The sequence below is a fragment of the Carassius gibelio genome, chromosome B9 (genome assembly GCF_023724105.1).
Source record: "Carassius gibelio isolate Cgi1373 ecotype wild population from Czech Republic chromosome B9, carGib1.2-hapl.c, whole genome shotgun sequence".
In the NCBI taxonomy this organism is placed as follows: domain Eukaryota; kingdom Metazoa; phylum Chordata; class Actinopteri; order Cypriniformes; family Cyprinidae; genus Carassius; species Carassius gibelio.
In genome coordinates this window covers 13,272,858-13,292,874 of record NC_068404.1, presented here as the reverse complement: position 1 = coordinate 13,292,874, position 20,017 = coordinate 13,272,858, and the positions used below count along the sequence as shown (strand labels likewise).

At 37.2% G+C, this 20,017-nt stretch overlaps 2 protein-coding genes and 1 long non-coding RNA gene across 8 annotated transcripts in view; 1 reads left to right on the top strand and 2 right to left on the bottom strand.

Moving 5' to 3' along the window:
- Window positions 1–5,947, bottom strand: part of LOC127964445 (receptor activity-modifying protein 1-like) — a 35,944-nt gene extending 29,997 nt beyond the window's left edge. The window contains exon 1 of the mRNA XM_052564658.1: window positions 5,440–5,947. Within this exon, the coding sequence (XP_052420618.1) occupies window positions 5,440–5,485 (46 nt within the window). The 5' untranslated portion in view covers window positions 5,486–5,947. The remainder of the gene's footprint in view (window positions 1–5,439) is intronic.
- Window positions 5,948–6,724: 777 nt separating this feature from the next.
- LOC127965181 (uncharacterized) lies at window positions 6,725–11,757 on the top strand. Its single transcript, XR_008155262.1, has 3 exons — window positions 6,725–6,983; window positions 10,027–10,172; window positions 11,459–11,757. It is a non-coding gene; the product is annotated as an uncharacterized LOC127965181 (long non-coding RNA).
- The window catches only part of LOC127965180 (band 4.1-like protein 5), a 36,320-nt gene continuing 23,838 nt past the window's right edge, over window positions 7,536–20,017 (bottom strand). For 2 of the 6 annotated variants that reach the window (XM_052565835.1, XM_052565836.1), the window contains exons 17-26: window positions 18,378–18,523; window positions 17,396–17,487; window positions 16,886–17,014; window positions 16,638–16,702; window positions 13,726–13,848; window positions 11,499–11,580; window positions 10,501–10,578; window positions 10,277–10,336; window positions 9,732–9,856; window positions 7,536–8,962 (exon numbers count right to left, since the gene is read on the bottom strand). In XM_052565835.1, coding sequence (XP_052421795.1) covers window positions 8,896–8,962; window positions 9,732–9,856; window positions 10,277–10,336; window positions 10,501–10,578; window positions 11,499–11,580; window positions 13,726–13,848; window positions 16,638–16,702; window positions 16,886–17,014; window positions 17,396–17,487; window positions 18,378–18,523 — 967 coding nt within the window. In that variant the 3' untranslated portion in view covers window positions 7,536–8,895. The remainder of the gene's footprint in view (window positions 8,963–9,731; window positions 9,857–10,276; window positions 10,337–10,500; window positions 10,579–11,498; window positions 11,581–13,725; window positions 13,849–16,637; window positions 16,703–16,885; window positions 17,015–17,395; window positions 17,488–18,377; window positions 18,524–20,017) is intronic. The other 4 variants (XM_052565839.1, XM_052565837.1, XM_052565838.1 and 1 more) reach the window with 4 other exon arrangements.

Below are 20,017 nucleotides of genomic sequence, written 5' to 3'. Positions count from 1 at the left end.
TGTACAGCACTCAATACTTAGTTGGGGCTCCTTTTGCCTGAATTACTGCAGCAATGCGGCGTAGCATGGAGTCACAGATCAGTCTGTGGCACTGCTCAGGTGTTATGAGAGCCCAGGTTGCTCTGATTGTTGCCTTCAGCTCTTCTGCATTGTTGGGTCTGGCATATCGCATCTTCCTCTTCCAAATACCCCATACATTTTCTATGGGGTTAAGGTCAGGCAAGTTTGCTGGCCAATTAAGAACAGGAATACCATGGTCCTTAAACCAGGAACTGGAAGCTTTGGCACTGTGTGCAAGTGCCAAGTCCTGTGTGAAAATGAAATCTGCATCTCCATAAAGTTGTTCAGCAGCAGGAAGCATGAAGTGCTCTAAAACTGCCTAGTATATGGCTGCGTTGACCTTGGACCTCAGAAAACACAGTGGACCAACACCAGCAGATGACATGGCACCCCAAACCATCACCGACTGTGGAAACTTTACACTGGACCTCAAGCAACGTGGATTGTGTGCCTTTCCTCTCTTCCTCCAGACTCTGGGAGCCTGATTTCCAAAGGAAAAGGCAAAATTTACTCTCATCAGGGAACATAACTTTGGACCACTCAGCAGCAGTCCAGTCCTTTTTGTCTTTAGACGCTTCTGACGCTGTCTGTTGTTCAAGAGTGGCTTGACACAAGGAATGCGACAGCTGAAACCCATGTCTTGCATATGTCTGTGTGTAGTGGTTCTTGAAGCACTGACTCCAGCTGCAGTCCACTCTTTGTGAATCTCCCCCACATTTTTTAATGGGTTTTGTTTCACAATCCTCTCCAGGGTGCGCTTATCCCGATTGCTTGTACACTTTTTTTTTTTTACCACATATTTTCCTTCCCTTCACCTCTCTATTAATGTGTTTGGACACATAGCTCTTTGAACAGCCAGCCTCTTTTGCAATGACCTTTTTTTTTGTCTTGCCCTCCTTGTGCAAGGTGTCAATGGTCAATCAAAGTCATTCCACTTTTGCAAAGTGACTTCATGCTAAAATTATTGAGATATCTTCAGATTATGCTACATGTCTAGATTGTCAGCTCTAATCAGAAATATGGACAAATGTGTTGTGTTCAGCTCCAGCAGCCATTCTGCATGATTAAGCATGCATAGTTTGGTTCAGCAGCCCTCTGGATGTAATTCAATAATCATTTACATTTTTTAGTCATTTTGCAGACGCTTTTATCCAAAGTGACAAAAAATAGAAAATATTCAGGGATTCGGGGATCCAGCATTTCGGAGAGGGGAGGGAATATCATTCCACCAGCCAGGAATGGTGAACCAAAATATTCTGGAAAGTGATTTTAAGCCTCTCTGTGATGGTACCACAAGGCGCAGATAATTTTGTTTTTTGTTACCACATTTCCCACTGAATTCTTTGCACACAATACTCACTAATGAACTTGGATTCAAGACCTAGTAAACTGAATTATTTCAAGGGTAGAACTGCTTAAGGCAGTACATTGAGAATGAGATACAAAGCGGTCGTGACAAGCGTAAAGAAATAGAGCAGCCATATATTCATCTTCACTTGTTACGGCTGTCCAGATCTCCCCGCCCACTGCCATCAGGTTATTCACCTCAATCAGAGAAATGCACTGTGCTAATAGTATTTAGAGAACTGTATAGAACACATCCTTGTGCTCCCCTTCATCCCGCTTTAAATGTCCTTTACTGTGTTTAGTGTTTTATCTGACTTTCAATTTTCAGATTGTCAGAGCAATGATTCTTGGTGGGATAGACCACAATTCTGGTCTGGAACACAATGAAAGCTCGGTTCAGTTTTGAAAAGAGTGCTTGACATTTATCTCTCAGCTTGCAACAACATCACAAAGCCTCCGTTTTCTCTGTGCCAGCAGTTAACAGTCATGATGCCATCAATATCCTGGGAGTTGTCAGACTCCCCTGGTTCACCTGAAGGACAAGATGGATATAGCTACCCATAAAGAAAGTGGGTTAGGAGTCATCTAAAAAAAGGAAGAAAGATAATGGGGAAAGGAAAGGACATTTTAAGGAAAGGTTTAGGAAATATGAAAAGCAAAAGGATACAACAAAGCTAAAGGAAAGAATCATGAAAAATGGACAGGTCCATGAAGGACAGGACAGGAAAAAGGAAAGGGTCGCTAAATTGTATTATCACTCATCAAACTAGTTTTATGCCGTAGCATCCATTATAGGGACCTTAGCAGAGCCAGTGAAAATGCAACGCATACTTGCATTGTTGGAATACATATTGCATTATAACGTATGATTAAAATGTAACCCATAAAATCAAGCTTGCAGATCTCATTCACTTTTGTAGAGTAGGTAGCAGGCTTATTTCAAAGATCAGTTAACACACACTCCTCCTGAGTTCACCTCCTGATGCTGTTTTAAATTAGAGCTGAAACAACGAATCGATTTAATCGATTAAAATCGATTATTAAAATAGTTGTCAACTAATTTAGTAATCGATTCGTCGCTAAATAAATTTTATTTGCCATAAGCGGCTCATTTCGTGCATATTTCAAATCTGCAGTGACCAAAGTGTGGCAGTAATGAGCCACCGGAGGTTTTACTCAGCCAGTACAGCAGGTGAAGTAGCGAATAGCCAATAGCTGGCCTCGTTTTATGTCACGTGCTTCCCGAATAGCGTCTCTGCAGCATTCAGCGGGAAGTGGGAGTACTTTACTTTGAGCCTTCAAAATGAAGAGTAACCTGTAAACTCTGCACTACTGAACTGTTTAAGGGGCCGTTCACATATCATGTCTTTTGCGTGCTCAAGTTCGTTATTTCCTATGTAGGCGCGCAGTATGCACTCTCATAATGGAAGCGACGCGGTCGCGACACGCACGCGGTGCGATGCGCCCGTTTTTCCAGGCGCGTCCACACCGCATCCATTTATCCTTTGCTGAAATTTCCGGGTCTTCATGGAGAGGGCATGTCATGGAGAGAGCACGTCATGGTTGCTTAGCAAAGGAAGACGCCTCAGGGGCGCTTCTGCCCGAGCGCTTTGGAAAGAAGGAGAAAGCGGCGCGACTAGCGTTTTCCACGCGTTTTTAGGTGCGATATGTGAACGGCCCCTAAGAATTTTATTTGTGCAGATTCTCCAGTACAAGGTTGTTTGCAAAAGTTTAGTCGTAAAAGCTGATAACATTGCTTTTTAACAGTTAACATTTAAAGCTTTACAAACATGTTATGTGATCAGTTTGTCGTTTACCAGTTCATAATTCAGACTTGCAGCCTAATTATGACTGAATGAATGAAAGTATTCACTGCTCTTTTTCACACAGCAGGTTTTTTGTGTGTGTCCCAATTTTTTTTTTTTTCTGGACAACCTTCTAATGGATTTTACTTTAAATTGTGATTTCCATTCAGGTTTCATGCCATTGGCACTTTTTTTCGAAGGATTGTTTACAATTTCACAGCATAAGCTATAAAGCTTTTTCCCAGTAAATAATAAAATACAATGCACTGCAATTTTATTCTGTTTTATCCTTATACTTCGTGAAAATATGTTCTCAAAGATTCCTTAAGCTTTGTTTGGGATGTTAAACTGCTTTAGGAGCTCTAAGGACTGCCATGGTGAAAACAATATTTGAAATCTCCTTGTGAATTTTGCTAGAGTATGGGTCAGTGTTTTGATTGCAGAAGAGTTCGACAAAGGATTACTAACATAATAAAACAACTCCAGGTATATTTTTGATGAGGATATGACAATGCAAAATGGTTAAAATCTATTAAAAATCTATGCTGAATGATAAAGACCCTTTATTAATAATTTACTTGGGGAAAAAACTAAAATATAAGTACATAAACCGATTAATCGATTAATCGTAAAAATAATCGACAGATTAATCGATTATCAAAATAATCGTTAGTTGCAGCCCTATTTTAAATCCAGAAGATTCCCCTTCTAAATCTACATATTTTATAGGACACTCACAGCAGGCTTAAGTGGAGCAGAAGTTTTTAATCAAGAGTTACATATTTCTACAGACTGATTAAATATTTCTCTGCAGTTACATGAGCTTCACGGTCTAACTTGAATCCACCAGCATGCTCTCTTTCCCTCTGCCATCAGAGAGACAGATACATGTTTGTCACTCTCACAGAGGAAGAGTCATACAGTATGTGTGCATTATTCGACTGAGAGTCAGGTCAGTTCACAACAATGAATCGCTCATATTTGCATTCAAATTCTATATAGACATTTTTCCTAATAAAGTATGTCATGAATCTTCGTAGAGTAAATAGCAATGGCAACTGATTGGTGACAGGAAATCAAGGCAAGCAGAGAGCAGCTTGTTAGTCATGCTCAGCGAGCTTGTTAAGGTAAGTGTGAAATTAATTCTTTCCAACAGAAAGAGGTTGCCATGCATTATTAATTAAAAAATTAGATAATTGACCCATACGTGGGCGGGCTTGTCACTTATGGATTTTTCACTTTCAGCAAAATTTCCAACCTCTGTGTATTGTTATGAAAAAGACTAAGTGGGATAAGAGCATGTATGTTCCACGTACAAATATTTTTTTTCTCAAAATTACAGTCAGTTTTTTACAGTACATTATACCCAGGATATAATTAAGATAAAATTATTTCAAATGCTAGCTATACTTGCTTTATCACACAATACAGAGTAAGTTGCAACATCACATGGTACCTGCCATCAAATAGCATATTATAGGCTTTTTGACTAAATTTAAACTGTAAAACATACATTAAATTATGAAACATTATACAACAAAAATGTAAAAGGTATTAATTCAAAATAATTGGGCCTTTTTCCTTCAAACATCTCAATTGCCTAATTTACCTGAATGCACCCTAACATACAAAAATATTAAGCCCATTTTGACTAGTAAATATTATAATCAACTGTATAAATATACTATTTAAAAATCATTGGCTAAACTTAATCCATTTATTTAAAAAATATATTACATTTATCCCACGTGCACAAAATCAGCTTATGTTGACTCTTGCCGGAATACATGCTAGTGTTACCTTTTTAACACGAGAGCTACAGAAGAAAAAAAAAAATATATATATAATAATAATAATAATATTATATATATATATATATATATATATATATATATATATATATATATATATTTTTTTTTTTTTTTTTTTTGATTTGAGGATAAAATTCACAATAATTTTTTTTATTTATATAAATCTAACCTACAAAACCAATGCTGCAAAAAAAAAAAAAAAAAAAAAAAAAATCACTAGACTTCTCACTCCCTTTACACCTTACTAAAACACTCCCAATAGACCACTATCAAACAGATAAACAAACAAACGACTTAATAGTTTCGTTCTGATTTGTTCTAGCTTTCTTGGGCGTTTTACAGTCAGTATGAAATTTCAGAAACAAACATAATAGGTTGAAAATCAGACATAAACAGGACAAACCAGTTCAACTTACCGGCTAGCAAGAAGAAAAGCGCGTGTCTCCACGACACTGATGCCATGACGTGCCAATGTCAGTCAAAGCAACTGAAGTTTGTTGATAGTCGATTAAACAGCTCTACTTTCTCGACACTCGACACATCCTGCGCGCGTTTGACAGCTAATTTTGCAGACAGTTTCATTCAACGCCGAATCTCCACTAAAGACGCCGAAGAGAGAATTCCTCCGTTCCTCTCAGTCACCATGCCATGCGTTTTCTAAAGTACTGCTTTAGTACCCAATAAAGCTGATTGCGCAGCTGGAATGGGTCAGTGGAAGCGTGCTCAGGAGTTCTCGCTGAACTTGAAGTCGCTCGTGGACAGGCGGACTGTGCGTGCGCTCCTGCGCGCGTCAGGCGCACAAATAAACGATGTGATTGTGAGCTGTGCTTGTGGCAGCAGTAAACGCGAAGCCACCTCCCTCCCGGCTCATCAACTTATGCTGGCTAATAATAAACATGAACATAATTAATTAGAGGAGTGAGGGAACTACTGTAATTTACTCTGTGCTGATCACACCAGAAAACAGTAAAGGAAAAAACAGGACTTCATGCTTAATTCCAAATTATACTGCGTCTGTGCACCCACTTTTTAAATGTAATAATATAAAAATTACACCGACCGCTATTATCTAATAGCAAAAATGTAAGACTTCCAATGGACTGACGCCAATTTTCCTGCCCAGATGAAATATGATCATTCACTGAAAGAGGGATTGTGCGCCTTCTGTGGTCACGATCTGAATCACAGGGGGAATTGCCAACCATGATTAATTGGACAGAGATAAAGAATTAAATTTCTTCAAGAATAACTAATGGGTTAATAACTGTGGCTTCGAGTAGTGTTGAATGAACAAAACAAAATAAAATCAAGGAATTTAACTGAATTCCACCGGTAACATTTGTTACTTGATTTCAGATGAACAGGGTTACTTGTCTGCTGTAAGCAATTTATTTGGTAGGCTACTAAATATTTAAATTATCTATTTATTATTAATGTATTAAAACTATACTTTCTATAGGGTATTTTTGAGCAAATAACCAATTGACTCGGTAGTTTCTTTATGACCAGGGATAAACACTTTCATTTTTTATGATAATAATTATATTAGTAAAGTAATATAAGTAAAACAAGCATAAATATGCGGTTAATAAACTGTTTTGTTAGAAATTTCCTTTCCTTAAATATTAAGTGAACAAAACATAGTCTACTTAAAAATGTCCTTAAATATGAGGTGAACAACAAGAAGAAAAACTGAAAAAATTGTGTTTTGTGAGATGTCCTTTTTATGTAGGAATTAGGACTGAAGTGTGACTCGTGAAGAGCTCTGGCTCCACCTGCTGCTCCACTGCAGACCTCCGCCACACTGACAAACACGTAGACTCTCACAGATCTAGACTTGAATCATTTCTACGGTTTTAGTTGTTTAGTCCATGGAGGCTCTGAAGTGACGGCGTCATTTCTAGGTTCAATCAAGCAAAGAAAGGCACACGGTTATGACCACAACATATGTCATTGCAGAGTAAGGATTTTTATGTATTTCCTTATTTATTTTTGGAACAATTACATATTCTTCCTTTGGGAATATTTTACTACACGTAATCTGAATGAAAAGTTTTTTTTTTTTTTTTTTTTTGCACAACTTGGTGTAAGGTTTCTTCTTCCGGATCAAATCTATTACGGTTTATTCCTAAACCTAAAAGTACAATCATTGTCAAGTGCATAAGGTTTATTGAATTTTCTCTATTATGCTTATGCCACATGCACATAGGTTTACCCACAAATATTGGATTAATATCAGCAATATGCATTTTAAAATCATCTATTACTTTAAAGCAAGGAATCGGAGTCAAAAAGTATGCTAAGAAACTATAAGTAAGCCATTCATTCTTTTTCTATTTTAACAAATTTAGTAGGTAAATAGAAAGCTGTAACATCTAAACAAATGACCAAATTAATAACAATAATCTCCATTTCAGTCACATTAAGATTCCATTTAAAAGTATCTCTCGGTTTATATATACACAAACAAACACACACACTGCATGCACATAAAAAGCACAGCTCCAATAACTATGTTAAAATATCTTTTACTTGTGGAATATCACATTATACAAAATGACAGGGCTTACAGTCAGTGTATTGATATAAACAGATCATTGCTGTGACATCTACAGATCATTTATATTCTGTATGTAAATAAGCCTACAGTGTGAGACTTAGAGAACAAAATGATAAGCATATCAAAGGATACTAGATTGAGCACTTCCACTAAAGTCAAGAACTTTAGAACAGGCAAGTCAGAGCTGGCAGACCATATAAACAACGGACGAATAACTATTTACAAGATTTAACTACATACTAATTTCAAATAAGACCTCCAAACCTTTGATCCCAGTGATTTCAGATCCAGTGATTATACCAATGATGTATTTTTCAGTGTACTGAAAAATAGCAGCAAATGCTTGTGGAACTGGTAGTGGAGAAGGAAGGGTCCATGAAAGCAGTAACAATTGACACAGTATCACAGTGAATAACAGTTCAGTTTGTTTACATGGTCCAAGTCTTTGAGCCAGTGGGTGACAGAGGTCTCAGCTGCTCCTGTCTCACACATAACATCTAACAACACAGCGAAGCACACTTAAAAACTGCACTTACATACTACACAGAACACCCAGTGAAATATTTCAACTAAACATTACACAGTAGAAACATGTTATGTTGTAATTTGTCCATGTATATTTAAAATCTTACATGAGCTTTTAAAATAAGGCAGATCATAACTATTATGTTTGAATAAAAACAGCACTGATAAAACGTTCAAACAGCAAATCTCGGTTCAGTGACTTCATCAATGTAGTTGCCCACAGCTACACATTAGTGCGCTAACAACTGCAGTTTAGAGTACAGTACCTAAAAGTGTAATAATGAATGCAGCTACTTCATAAAAACATAGAAAGCTGAGCAAGAGAAAGGCAAAAAAGCTTAAAAAATAGATTTTTTTTGTAGGAAAAACTACTCCAGTTCTAAAAACAGTAAATGATGCAATGAAGCTCTTTCACAGTCATCCAATCAGAGAAGATCTAAACAGGAAGAGGACAGCAGGTGGATCACACATTCTAGATGATCAAACATCCCATCACAACACTGGACTGGATCATTCATGTGCTTCAGTATAGAGTCACTCAAAAGAGCTATAAAAGTTATAAAAGGAATGGTGGTCCCCAAACACTGGACCCTGTTGTTAGCCCTTTGTGCACCTTAGATCACTACTTTTATTCTTGGTCATCAGCGCTGAGATCTTGCTTCACGGATGCCATCTGTCAAAAGCCAGCAACCCCATGCCTGCCCAGAGTCCAGTTGTCTGTGGCTGCACTCTCAGGGCTTTTGATGGTCCAGTGACAGGTGCTGGGCATGTGCTCAAGATTTCGCTCTCAGAGTTCAGTGGTCAGCAGGCCTTTGGGCTTGTGGTTGTTGTCCTTGATTGGGTGAGCCACAATACTGTCAAAATCAATTCAGCAGTTGGCCGTTACAATCAGAAGCTAAATAAAGAACAAACTTGAACAATTCTTCAGTGTTTGAAGTTAAAGCAATTTCTGGTGCACTAAAACTTAGTTTTGTTTGCAATTGATACAGTATGTCGCATGCAAAAACACATTGTTCAAATGTTTGGGGTCAGTATGATTTTTATTTAAGAAAATACTTTATTCAAAGCAAGGTGGCATTAAATTTATCCAAAATGACAGTAAATATATTCATAATGTTACGAAAGGTTTCTATTTTAAAAACTGTTCCCATTCATTCTATTCATCAGAGAACCTACAGCAATTATAAGAAATGTTTATTTAACACCAAATCAGCATTTTTGGAAGGATTATGCGCAATTGAAAACTGTAATGCTTAAAATTCAGCTTTGCTGTCACATGAATACATTTTTTTTAAATAGCTAAGTAACAATATTTCACTGTATTCCTTTTTTTTTTTTTTTTTCAAACAAATACAATCTAGGTGAGCAGACGAATGAGATCAAAACATTAAACAAATCTTACTGACCCCAAACTTTTGAGATCTAGTAGATCTAATTGAATAGACTACTTTCAAGTGGCTCTCAGTAGAGAAACACCCACAAAATGGTGAAATTACAGCATGACTCCTCTTGGTTTTTATCATCTACCAAGCTGAAAATGGTAAATCTGATTGCTTAGTAAAGAAGTAGGACAACAGTCCTCAACAGAGCAGAGAAAAGTAATGGAGCAGGGATGAAACAAACCTTGTGGCAATCACATTGTGAGTGTGAGAGAGATGGGGGAGTGAGGAGATAGTGGCCCCTTCAGGATGGTGAGATGATGACATCTTTGCTGTACAGTCAAGGAGGCCGTTAGTAAAGGTGCCAGTCTGTTAGAGGCGAGAGAGGAAGCAGGGGGCAGTCAGTCACTAAATCTACTACTAGAAATGTGAGAAGTGAGGGTAATGAAAATGTACACGCCACTGAACGTGTGACTTGATAGTGCATCAACATCATCTGCTGCAATATGAAAGCTTCTTCTAAATCTATACATCTACAGAGTGCATCTACAGAGCTGCAGAGAAATATGAAGAGGCATCTCTGTGCGAACGCTTTGATAAAGTAGCTGTTGTTCTACAGTGATGCATGGATCGGTGTCTGGAGACCTCACCAGGAAAACTGCTAAAAATCTACAGTCGGTTGGAGGTACTCATTCTAGATCTATCATATTCAGAATATGCAATCAATCCAATATCAGATTTTTTCTTCATGTAATATCTTCATCTGAATAATTCAAGAGGTCAACTCACTATATGTGCTGAAGCTGGAATGATCCATCGAGGAGTAATTGTGGGTTTGGGAGCTGGCACCTATGTCAAAAAAATGAAGAAAAATTATAGAATATTAATACTTCAACGATGTGAAAACATCTGAAGAGAACAGGCATTGTTGTGCCATACAGTCAATTATAGAGCCAAACGTTTGCTTACTACAAGCATTACAAGCATATCGTGAGCTGCAGTGCTGAACTTACTACAGGGATGGGGTCTGTGAAGTCTATCAGGTTATCAGTCAGAGGGGCTGTCAGCGGCTCAGGATCCTGAACTTTGACCTGCATTGTAAAAAGCCACATGCTCTAAAGCGTATGCCAACCAACAGCGCATTCAATGACTACTGTAGATCTGCAGTTCCTGCAGGATGTGTCAATGCCAGCAAGTCATCACAAAAAGTGATGCTTTTGTAATTATTTGAAAACCAAAACCTTTAACAGAGACAAAAAGGGAGCGCATTTAACATAAATTGATAAAAATATAAGCAAACAGTAAATGTGGCATTGTGAGGTGAACGCAAAGTGGCCCAAGTCCAAAGAACCCACCCTCACGTTTCTTCTTTTTTTTTTTTTATGGTTTCATTAACTTTAAATATTATAGTCATAATAGTTTTGGGTTGCAGGAATAAATCCTGAAACGCAGCAATAAGTGCACTTTGAGTTCCATCATCCCTAAGTCAATGGGGTTTTGGTTATATGCCTGAGGTGAGGTCTATGGTTGACAAAAGGTCAACCACGTTTTATTCTATAACAAAATAAATACAGTAGTCAACTAGGGTAATAATTGTATTTAGGCTTCAAAATTTGTGGTCATTTGTGAAGATTACCAAGATAAACATTTAAGTACCATAAAAATGTATTGGTCACATATCTTTCTGCAATAATCCAAAAGCAAAGGGAATAATTCCTCTTGGCTTTTTGTCGAGGGAACTAGGAGGATGTTAACTAGGGATGTCATGCCTGCAGTACTGTATTGGCAATCCTGATGAACCACTGAGTAATCAGCGAAACCTCAACACACCATTATGAATGTCTGACAGCCAAAGAAAATAAAAGTGATGTTATGCTGGATTTATTTTCCCTGTAAAGGAGAGCATGTTTCAGTGGTGAGTAAGTAAATGATAGTGTATATATTGACAGCTGCTGTGGACTCTTGTTACAGTGTGCCAGCAGCTGGAATGGCATTAAGCCACTTCTGTTACCTTGGATGACTGGGCTTCATTCACTGGATCCGATGACAGAAGCGGCACAGAAGAGATAAAGTCATCTGCCTTCTCTTCCAGGCTGAGGACAGACAATAAACTGAATGAGCACTCTCATGAACATAATGCGCTTCCAGTCTTTTTTCCTGACTGAATCTTCAAGCTGCTATACATGTTAAAACAATGGTGGCTGTAGCTGTAGATGGAAATGTTTTCATTCCTCATTCCTGACCGAAAGAAAAAAAACTATTCAGATCATTTTAATAGTGATGGAGCATGTCTGAAAAGAGCTCTGGACACAAACCTTTTGATTTTAAGCACTGGAAATGAGGAAAGGACATTGAAAAAACAATGTCTCAAGCTATTCATTACTGTTCATTCAAAGGAAATCACACAGGAAATCACACTGATCACCCTTGAATGAAACCTTATGAACACCTCTTATGACGTGTTTGAGGAAATGACTTGGGGTCACTTTGTGATTACTGTTAAATTATAGGTTTGAGTGTGTGCACACACTCTGGACGGCTTCCCACCAGAACAGAGCAGCCTTCCAGAGAGTCCTGACAAAATGTGTACCATTGTAAAGGTACTAATTATTTAAACATTTGGCAGATGATTTTGCCAGTATGTGTTTTCCCTGTGAATAAAACCCATCATTTTGGTGTCTATAAATTGAGCATCTGATGTAGGCATCAGTAGTGAATTATAATTTAATCTTTGGTTCCTTTCCATATTACCTCATTTTCATACTGAATATAATTTCAACTATCAATCACATGATGTTTATTTGATTCTACAGACATCTAATTGTAAATGTGATGTTAAACAGAAAAATAAAAGCTTACACATCAAGACACGTATTTGACATGTGTTTCCTATATCATGTGACTATCGGAGCTGAATGGTTGCAGGTCAGTGTACACAGATAATCGGGCAGTCAATCTGTGGCATAAGTACATGTGGTTACCTAAGAACATCTTTCCAGTCAGACCACAGCCATATGTCCCATCTGTAACTACACATCAACAGTTGACACTAGATGGCAACAGTGAGCTTTTAATCACTGGCTACATTAAGAAACGTGCCGGCCTTAATAATAGAATCAGTTTACTCGCATGATCTGTGAAATGCTGTCAATTAGAAAAATGAAATAATTTATAATTTATTTTAAAAGTAGCAACGGAAGCAAATTTGTTCAACCTCTTTGGAAACATTCTTACTAGTTAACATACACTACTGTTAAAAAGTTAAAAAGGGGGTTGGAAATGGACAGCAAGTATGTCTTGATTACCAAGGTTGGATTTATTTGATCAAAAACACCAGTAAAAAACAATAATATTATTACAAACTGTTGTCTATTTTAATATTTTAAAGTGCAAAATGCACATTCAGCAGCCATAATTCCTGTGACGGGAAAGCTGAATTATCAGCAGTCATTACTCAAGTGTCACATGATCCTTCAGAAATAATTCTAATATGCTGATTTAGTGCTCAAGAAACATCTTATTACTGCTGATTATCAATGATGAAACTTTTGTAGCTTTATATTGTGTCACATTGTAGCACTGTCTTGTTTTTTGCACAAATCCTCACACAGTAATGTAAAATTCAATGTTGCAATGAAACAAAAAGGGCCAAAATAAAGGCTTGTTTTGTTTAATTTACTTATTTCAATCATTTCCCACAAGATTGGAGTGAACAGGACAGATATGGCAGGATAAATTATTTGGTTAATCATAAAAAATTAAATAAATAACAGCATAAAAGATTTAATTCTTTAACATATCTTAACATGCTGCTTAATATTTGTGTCAATTTATTATTTAAAAAGAATAGCATTTATTTGAAATAAAAATCTTTTGTAACAGTTAAATGTATTTACTCTCTCTCTCATCAATATATGAATCCTTGCTGAATAAAAAAACATGACTCCAGACTTTTGAATTGTAGTCTAAGATCATATACTGTTTAAAGAAATAAAACAAGTCCTGGCTTGTTGATGGTAGGACCAGGTGGCCCCTTTAATCTGGGTGTGCCCCAGTTTCTGCCTGTCTGCTTGCGCTCCACTGCCTCAGACTCTGTCCCAGGAGGATTACAGGCCCACAGGCGCACTCACATGGCCCTACTGTGTCTAAATCCACACACTCAAACAACAAAGCAATTCTTCTTTGTAGTACAATCTTCTCGCTGTACTTGGAGTAGGTTTCGTGTGCTGTGGACTCACCTGCAGGTAGAGCGGGGCAGCAGGCCAGGCTGCTTGAGCAGGTCCCAGGACTCCTGGCGCTCCGCTCTCCCACTCACTGGCAGGGAGGATGTGCTTCCCATACGCCCCCCACGACCCATCAGTCTGATAGAGAGACAGACAGGCATTACCACCCACCATCTTTTCATTATTAAAAAATTATTTTAAATAACTATGTAACAATGTAAATGTTTGTGCCCAAATGTTATAGCAAGACAAATACACTATATTGCCAAAAGAATTGGACACCCCTTCAAATAAAAATGTTTGACTACTTTAGTAATTTCCATGAGTACAAATCTAAATATTCAAGCATGCAATGATATATGTCTACATATTTGTTGCCACAGTTTTGGAAATGCCCTTTTCTGTTCCAATGAAGGGGGTGTCCCAATATTTTTGTCCATGTAGTTTTTGTACAAGTCATTGGGGTTTGGTGATGAGTTTTTGGCTTAAAGTCTGCATTTAAAGTCACACCAGAGCTGCTCAGATGGAATTAGGAATTACAAATTTCTAACGGAGCATGTTGCATAACTTCTTGACCAGGCCCTGGACTACTGCAATACTCTTCTGGCTGGACTTCCATCAAGCACTATCAAACCTCTACAAATGATTCAGAATGCAGTGGCACGACTGGTCTTATACGATCCCAAAAAAAGAGCTCATGTTACACCTCTCTTTATATCCTTGCACTGGCTACTGGTTGCGGCTCGCATCAAGTTCGAGACATTGATGCTTGCATATAGAACAGCCACAGGCTGAGCACCCACCTACTTCCATTCACTTAAATGAATCTACATCCCCTCCAGGAGTCCGAGATCAGCTATCAAGTGACGCCCTGTGGTACCATCACAGAAAGGCTCAAAATCACTTTCCAGAACATTCTCATTCCTTATTCCTGGCTGGTGGAATGATCTTCCTACCACTACCCGGAATTAGGGATGCACCGATCATGATTTTTCATGGCCGATTCCGATACCGATTTTTTACAAGCAAACCGGCCAATTCCGATAACGATTTCCGACTTTTTTTTTTCTTTTAAACAACAAACAAGAAAAAAGGAAAGTGTGCATAAACAAGATATTTGGTATTTAATAGGCCAAACTTGCTTTTGGCTATTGAAAACAATAACCGTAACCATCTGAAATTAAAGGCAGTTACTGCACAGTAAGTAGCCTACATTTAATACAAACATAGATGGTACAGACATCAGCATTTAGCTTTTGCTTTTAAATTGGGTTGAAACTACAGAGAACTGGCCTTAAATAAAGTTTAACTGTAACCATGTGAAATTAAAGGCAACAACTGCATAGTTCTACAATCCAAACAACACAATCAACACACATTCAATAAGATGTTTCTTAATCAGCATTCAGTATTTTAGTTTTTAAATTTGGTTTTAAATTAAAAAAAGCTCTTTACCAGTGAGACTAAATAAAAGTATGCTATATAAATACATTTTCCAAAATGTTAAAATAAAATTATGTTGGTGCGAATAAAACAAAGATGCAAAGTGTTTCATTCATCCAATAAAAAAAAAAAAAAAAATTAGGGTAATGATTCAAATCTAAATTTTTTTACTTGAGCCAGTGAAAAATAAATAACTTATTGACTCAAGTAAAAAAAAAAAAAAAAAATAATAATAATATATATATATATTATTTTCTTTTCATTTTCTATATATATATATATATGTGAATCATTACCCTAAAATGTTTTAATTGGATGAATGAAACACTTTTTTTTTCAGTGTACTACATCAAGTGATTTTTAAATTAAATTAAGTCTATGTAATTTTAAGGTAAAATAAAAAAATAATCATCCTAATGCAGAACTGACGTTTATTTCTGGCTTTTCAAATGTGTGTGCAAGTTCTAATAAAAAAAAAAAAAAAGTTTTTTCACAGTTTAGTCCGTTTCGTTTATCATCCAACACATGAGAAGTTGAGCTGAACATCTCTTCACGGTCTACCCATATTCAGGGCGCGGAGTCGCGGACCGGTACAGTATATGCTCGCGCAGCTTTAGTGCGCGCAGGAAAGGGACTCTTATTTGTGCGTCAGTACACCAGCGGCTGATTGCTTCCTGCTATCTGTGCCTCAGACATGAAGCTCTGCATTTCCAGTACTGATCGGCTGCCCGTGTCCTGCGCACAGATTTCGAAATACTCTTCCACACAAATGACATAGCGAACGCTTACAATGTAGTCTTTGCACCCGAGCGAACTTCCGGAAAAATCGGCCGATTGCCGATCGCGTATTTTGAGCAAAAACCGGCCGGTTCCGATTTATGGCCGGTCAACCGGTGCATTTATGTAGCCCCCAACTATAAGTCGCTTTAGATAAAAGCATTTGCAAAATGACAAAATGTAAATAAGTGTCCTGTCCAAACAACTGCTATAAAATTAGCACACGATTCCCTAGAATAACACTATATGCCTTAGCATTAAGGGTGTATGCACACCTGTCTTGTTCGGTTTGATTGAATTGAACTCCAGTTCGTTTCCCCCTTTGGTATGGATCTTTTGGGCAGGTGTGAATACAGCAATCGCACTCAGGTGCGGACCAAACAACCATACCGAGACCCAGCTGAAGAAGTGATCTCGGCCCAATTCCAAACAAACTCTGGTATAGTTGAATGAATGGATGACCTTAGCACATTGTTGTTTTGTTTACAATTTCTGGTTCACTTGCAAAAAGAGCAGTGTGAAAGCGAAACCGCACCAAACAAAAGAAATCAACATTGGTCCGGACCAAAACAAGTGAACTAGAAAACATTCCCAGTGTGAATACACCCTAAGATTTGTACTCATGGGAATTACACAAGTAGTCAAACCTGTTTATTAGAAGGGCATGTCCCAATACTTTTGGCAATATAGTGTACTGTACATCATACCTGGCTGCTGCCTCCTGCAGGTTACAGTTCTTGTCTTGAGTCAGTCCAATCTCATCTCTAGAATCCTAAACAAAGAGATGACGATTTACAGAACATATATAAGAACTTTATGCATAACACGTTGAGGTCGTAAACAATGTATGTAGACATTAAATCTCTTCCTTTGAGGAAGACAAGCAGCCAACTGTCTGAGTGGAGATAAACATTATCATCAGGTGTAAATGGGGCCTATGATAGTGCTTGAATACCTTGAGGGCTGCTTCTGCCTGAGCTTTCAGGATGTTGCTCTTGAGCTCCTCAGGACATCTGAGCTGGTTCAGGACAGGACTGCTGCCCTCGCTATTCAAACTTTTCTCTGTCAGTTTCGCCACTTCCTCCTGCACACAAACCAAAGCAAGTGTTCCTATTATGAATTTGTTTGCATTGTATTTCTGTCTCTTTGCTTAAATAAACAGTCCTGGCTGAAATAATCATCATATATGCTCATATGCTCTTTATAGCATAATACCTTACATGGCACTGAGCTGGACAAGATATAGAGATCAATGACTGCTGTAATACCATGAGTAATCACTTTCACTATTCACATTTAATCTAAATTACATCCTGAGGTTAGCGTGGCACTGCAGCCAACACAAGCTCTGCTCCTTGTGTTTCAAGATGCGGTGTGTGGAGTGGGGACATACTGCAAAAACACCATTTATAAGAAGCTTTGTTCTCCGTGTACATGTGTGGGTTTTTTGGATGGCGGAACTGACCTGGTTGTTCATGATGAGGTTAACGTTTGTTCTGGCTGGAGCAGACACTGGAGTGTTTTCAATCTCTAGTTGCTTGAGCCGAGCTGCAGCCTCTGTGGACGAGAACATATTCAGAGAGCATCATTAAACAATGAGAGGTCAGACAAGACAGATGGAAACACATCTGCATGTGTGGGGGTTAAAACAGGTTCACTGTGGACATAATCAGCTCACACAATAGATAGGCAGAGCATGAAAATAACTATAGAGACAATAATCAAATAATAGATTAAGTAAAATAATGCAAGTTGTACTTTGTTTTATAAAAGCATGCAGATGTATTTTTTTTATATGTATTATTTTAAATTAAAGAGAGAATACATTTATTGGGATCAAAACAAAGTAAATTAAGCACCGTTGTGAAATATTATTACTATTTAAAACAACTGTTCTCCATTTGAATACATTTTAACATGTAATTTATTCCTGTGATGCAAAGCTGACTTTTTAGCAGTCATTACTTTAGTCGTCAGTGTCACATGATCATTTAAAACCATTCAAATAAAATGATTTAGTGCTCAGGAAACATAACTTATCAATGTTGAAAACAGTTGAGCTGCCTATTAATTTTGTGGAATTCATAATACATTTTTATAGAATTATTTTATGAAAGTCCTAATTGTCATCTGTGTTCCGTTTAAAGCCTCTTTGCTTAATAAAAGTATTCATTTATTTACAAAAATAAATAAAACCTTAATGCCGAATGCCTCCAAACTTTTAAACGGTAGTGTATTTGGTTTTATTTATTATTCTGAAGTGGAGTATTCTTGGAGCAGACTTAAAAATACAAAACCTTTTTGCGTTTCAGTTTGTTTATAATTGTTGTGAACAAATAAATAAATGTAATTATCACAAAAATAAATTAAATATGCAAGACGAACACTTGGATAAAACAAACATTTCTGCCAGTGCGTCCCACTATATCTGTGATGTATTATCTCACCGGTCAGAGAGAGGGTCTCCTCTGCGGCTGTGCTGGCGGTGGTATGAGCAGCACCTGCTCCCACATCTTCTGCAGTCACCATGGGGACAGGGGCCCGAAGAACCTCATCTACGCTTGTCTCCAAGAGGTCAGTCACCAAGGGCATACTGTAAAGGATTAAAGAGTTAATTACCATCTGTCAATTACAGGATGTAACCCTGTATATGCTGCTCGAACAGGGTCCACATTGGTAGATAAATGACAAATGTGACTCACCTGGACAAAAATGCTTGAGGCCGGGCCAAGACTCAAATTACAGCACAGTATCACATTTCAAATAAGCAATGTTAAACTTAAAAAAAATAAAATAAAAAAAAATAAAAAAATAAAAATAAAGAAAACCTAAAAGATAGTTTCCTCAAAAGCAGATGGATGATGGGCGATGGTTGGGCAATGAATATGTATTTCTATATCTGATGTATTGCACAACCCTAACAGCATAATCAAGCCTTTACAAATTGAGCAGAGACAGTCATTACTGAAGAACACAAAAGGAACTGGACCATTATCTAACACAGTCATATGCCAACTGACCACACACATTGCACTAGATCTAGATTAAAAGACCACACACACACACACACACACATTAGTAATGTCTGTACTAGAATCACAAAACGCAATGTATTCCTTCCCTTCCTGAGTAAAATGAGGGAGGGAACAAAGTCACATTCCATAAATGACTAGAATGAGATTGACTTTTAAAGGAGACTTAATAATGGACACGTCACTCCTTGCAATGCTGACTAAAACCACTTTGCACTTTCCAGTATTCAGTGTCTGTATAAAAAAAAACTTCCACCTTAAAACATGACTAAGTTTGTAATTTACAGAAATGTACAGTAAAACTCCAAAGAGAAACTAAAACATTCAATGGGGAGTTGCTTCTTTTTGTTAATTTTAATCAAACGTCTTAAAGCCATGTAAGATGCATATGTCCTTTGGTTATAGTACTGTAGACAAATCTAAAAACAGTGTATACTGCACTACACATTGTCAAATGGATACAAATTATTAATTGCCCAAATAACCAAATGATCACACAAAGATATACTGAAATAAGATATAATTATAATAGCACTTTCCACAAATAAGAAAATTAATTTTACATTTATCGGAAATAGTCCATACTAAACAAAAAGTCCCAACTTAGGTAGGACTGTTGCCCACTTTGGTGTTTTAGTTTTTATTTTATAAATGTTTATATTAAATCTTTATTGTTAAAATAAAATTAAATCTCATATTAATATTTAGCTTGACCTCTTGAAAGACATACAACATGTTTTTAAAATATTTCATTTTTAAGAGATTTATATCCAACTTAATGTACCATATTTGTGGAAAGCGTCTTATATCTTTGTTTTAAATGTACATTAGACCTAAACAAAAGTGTGGTTATGATGATCAAGGCATAATTGAAATGTCAAATAAATGCCAACAGGATATTTCCTGGGTGACAAAGCTGGTTAAACAATGTCCAAATCATTCAAAATGAAAGTACATCTTCCATGAAGGTTATCTCATCTGTCTGGCTGGTTTCAGTCTCAGAGGGGAAGAGTTTAGCCCAGGTAGTCTTGCTTGATCTCAGTCAGAGAATATGC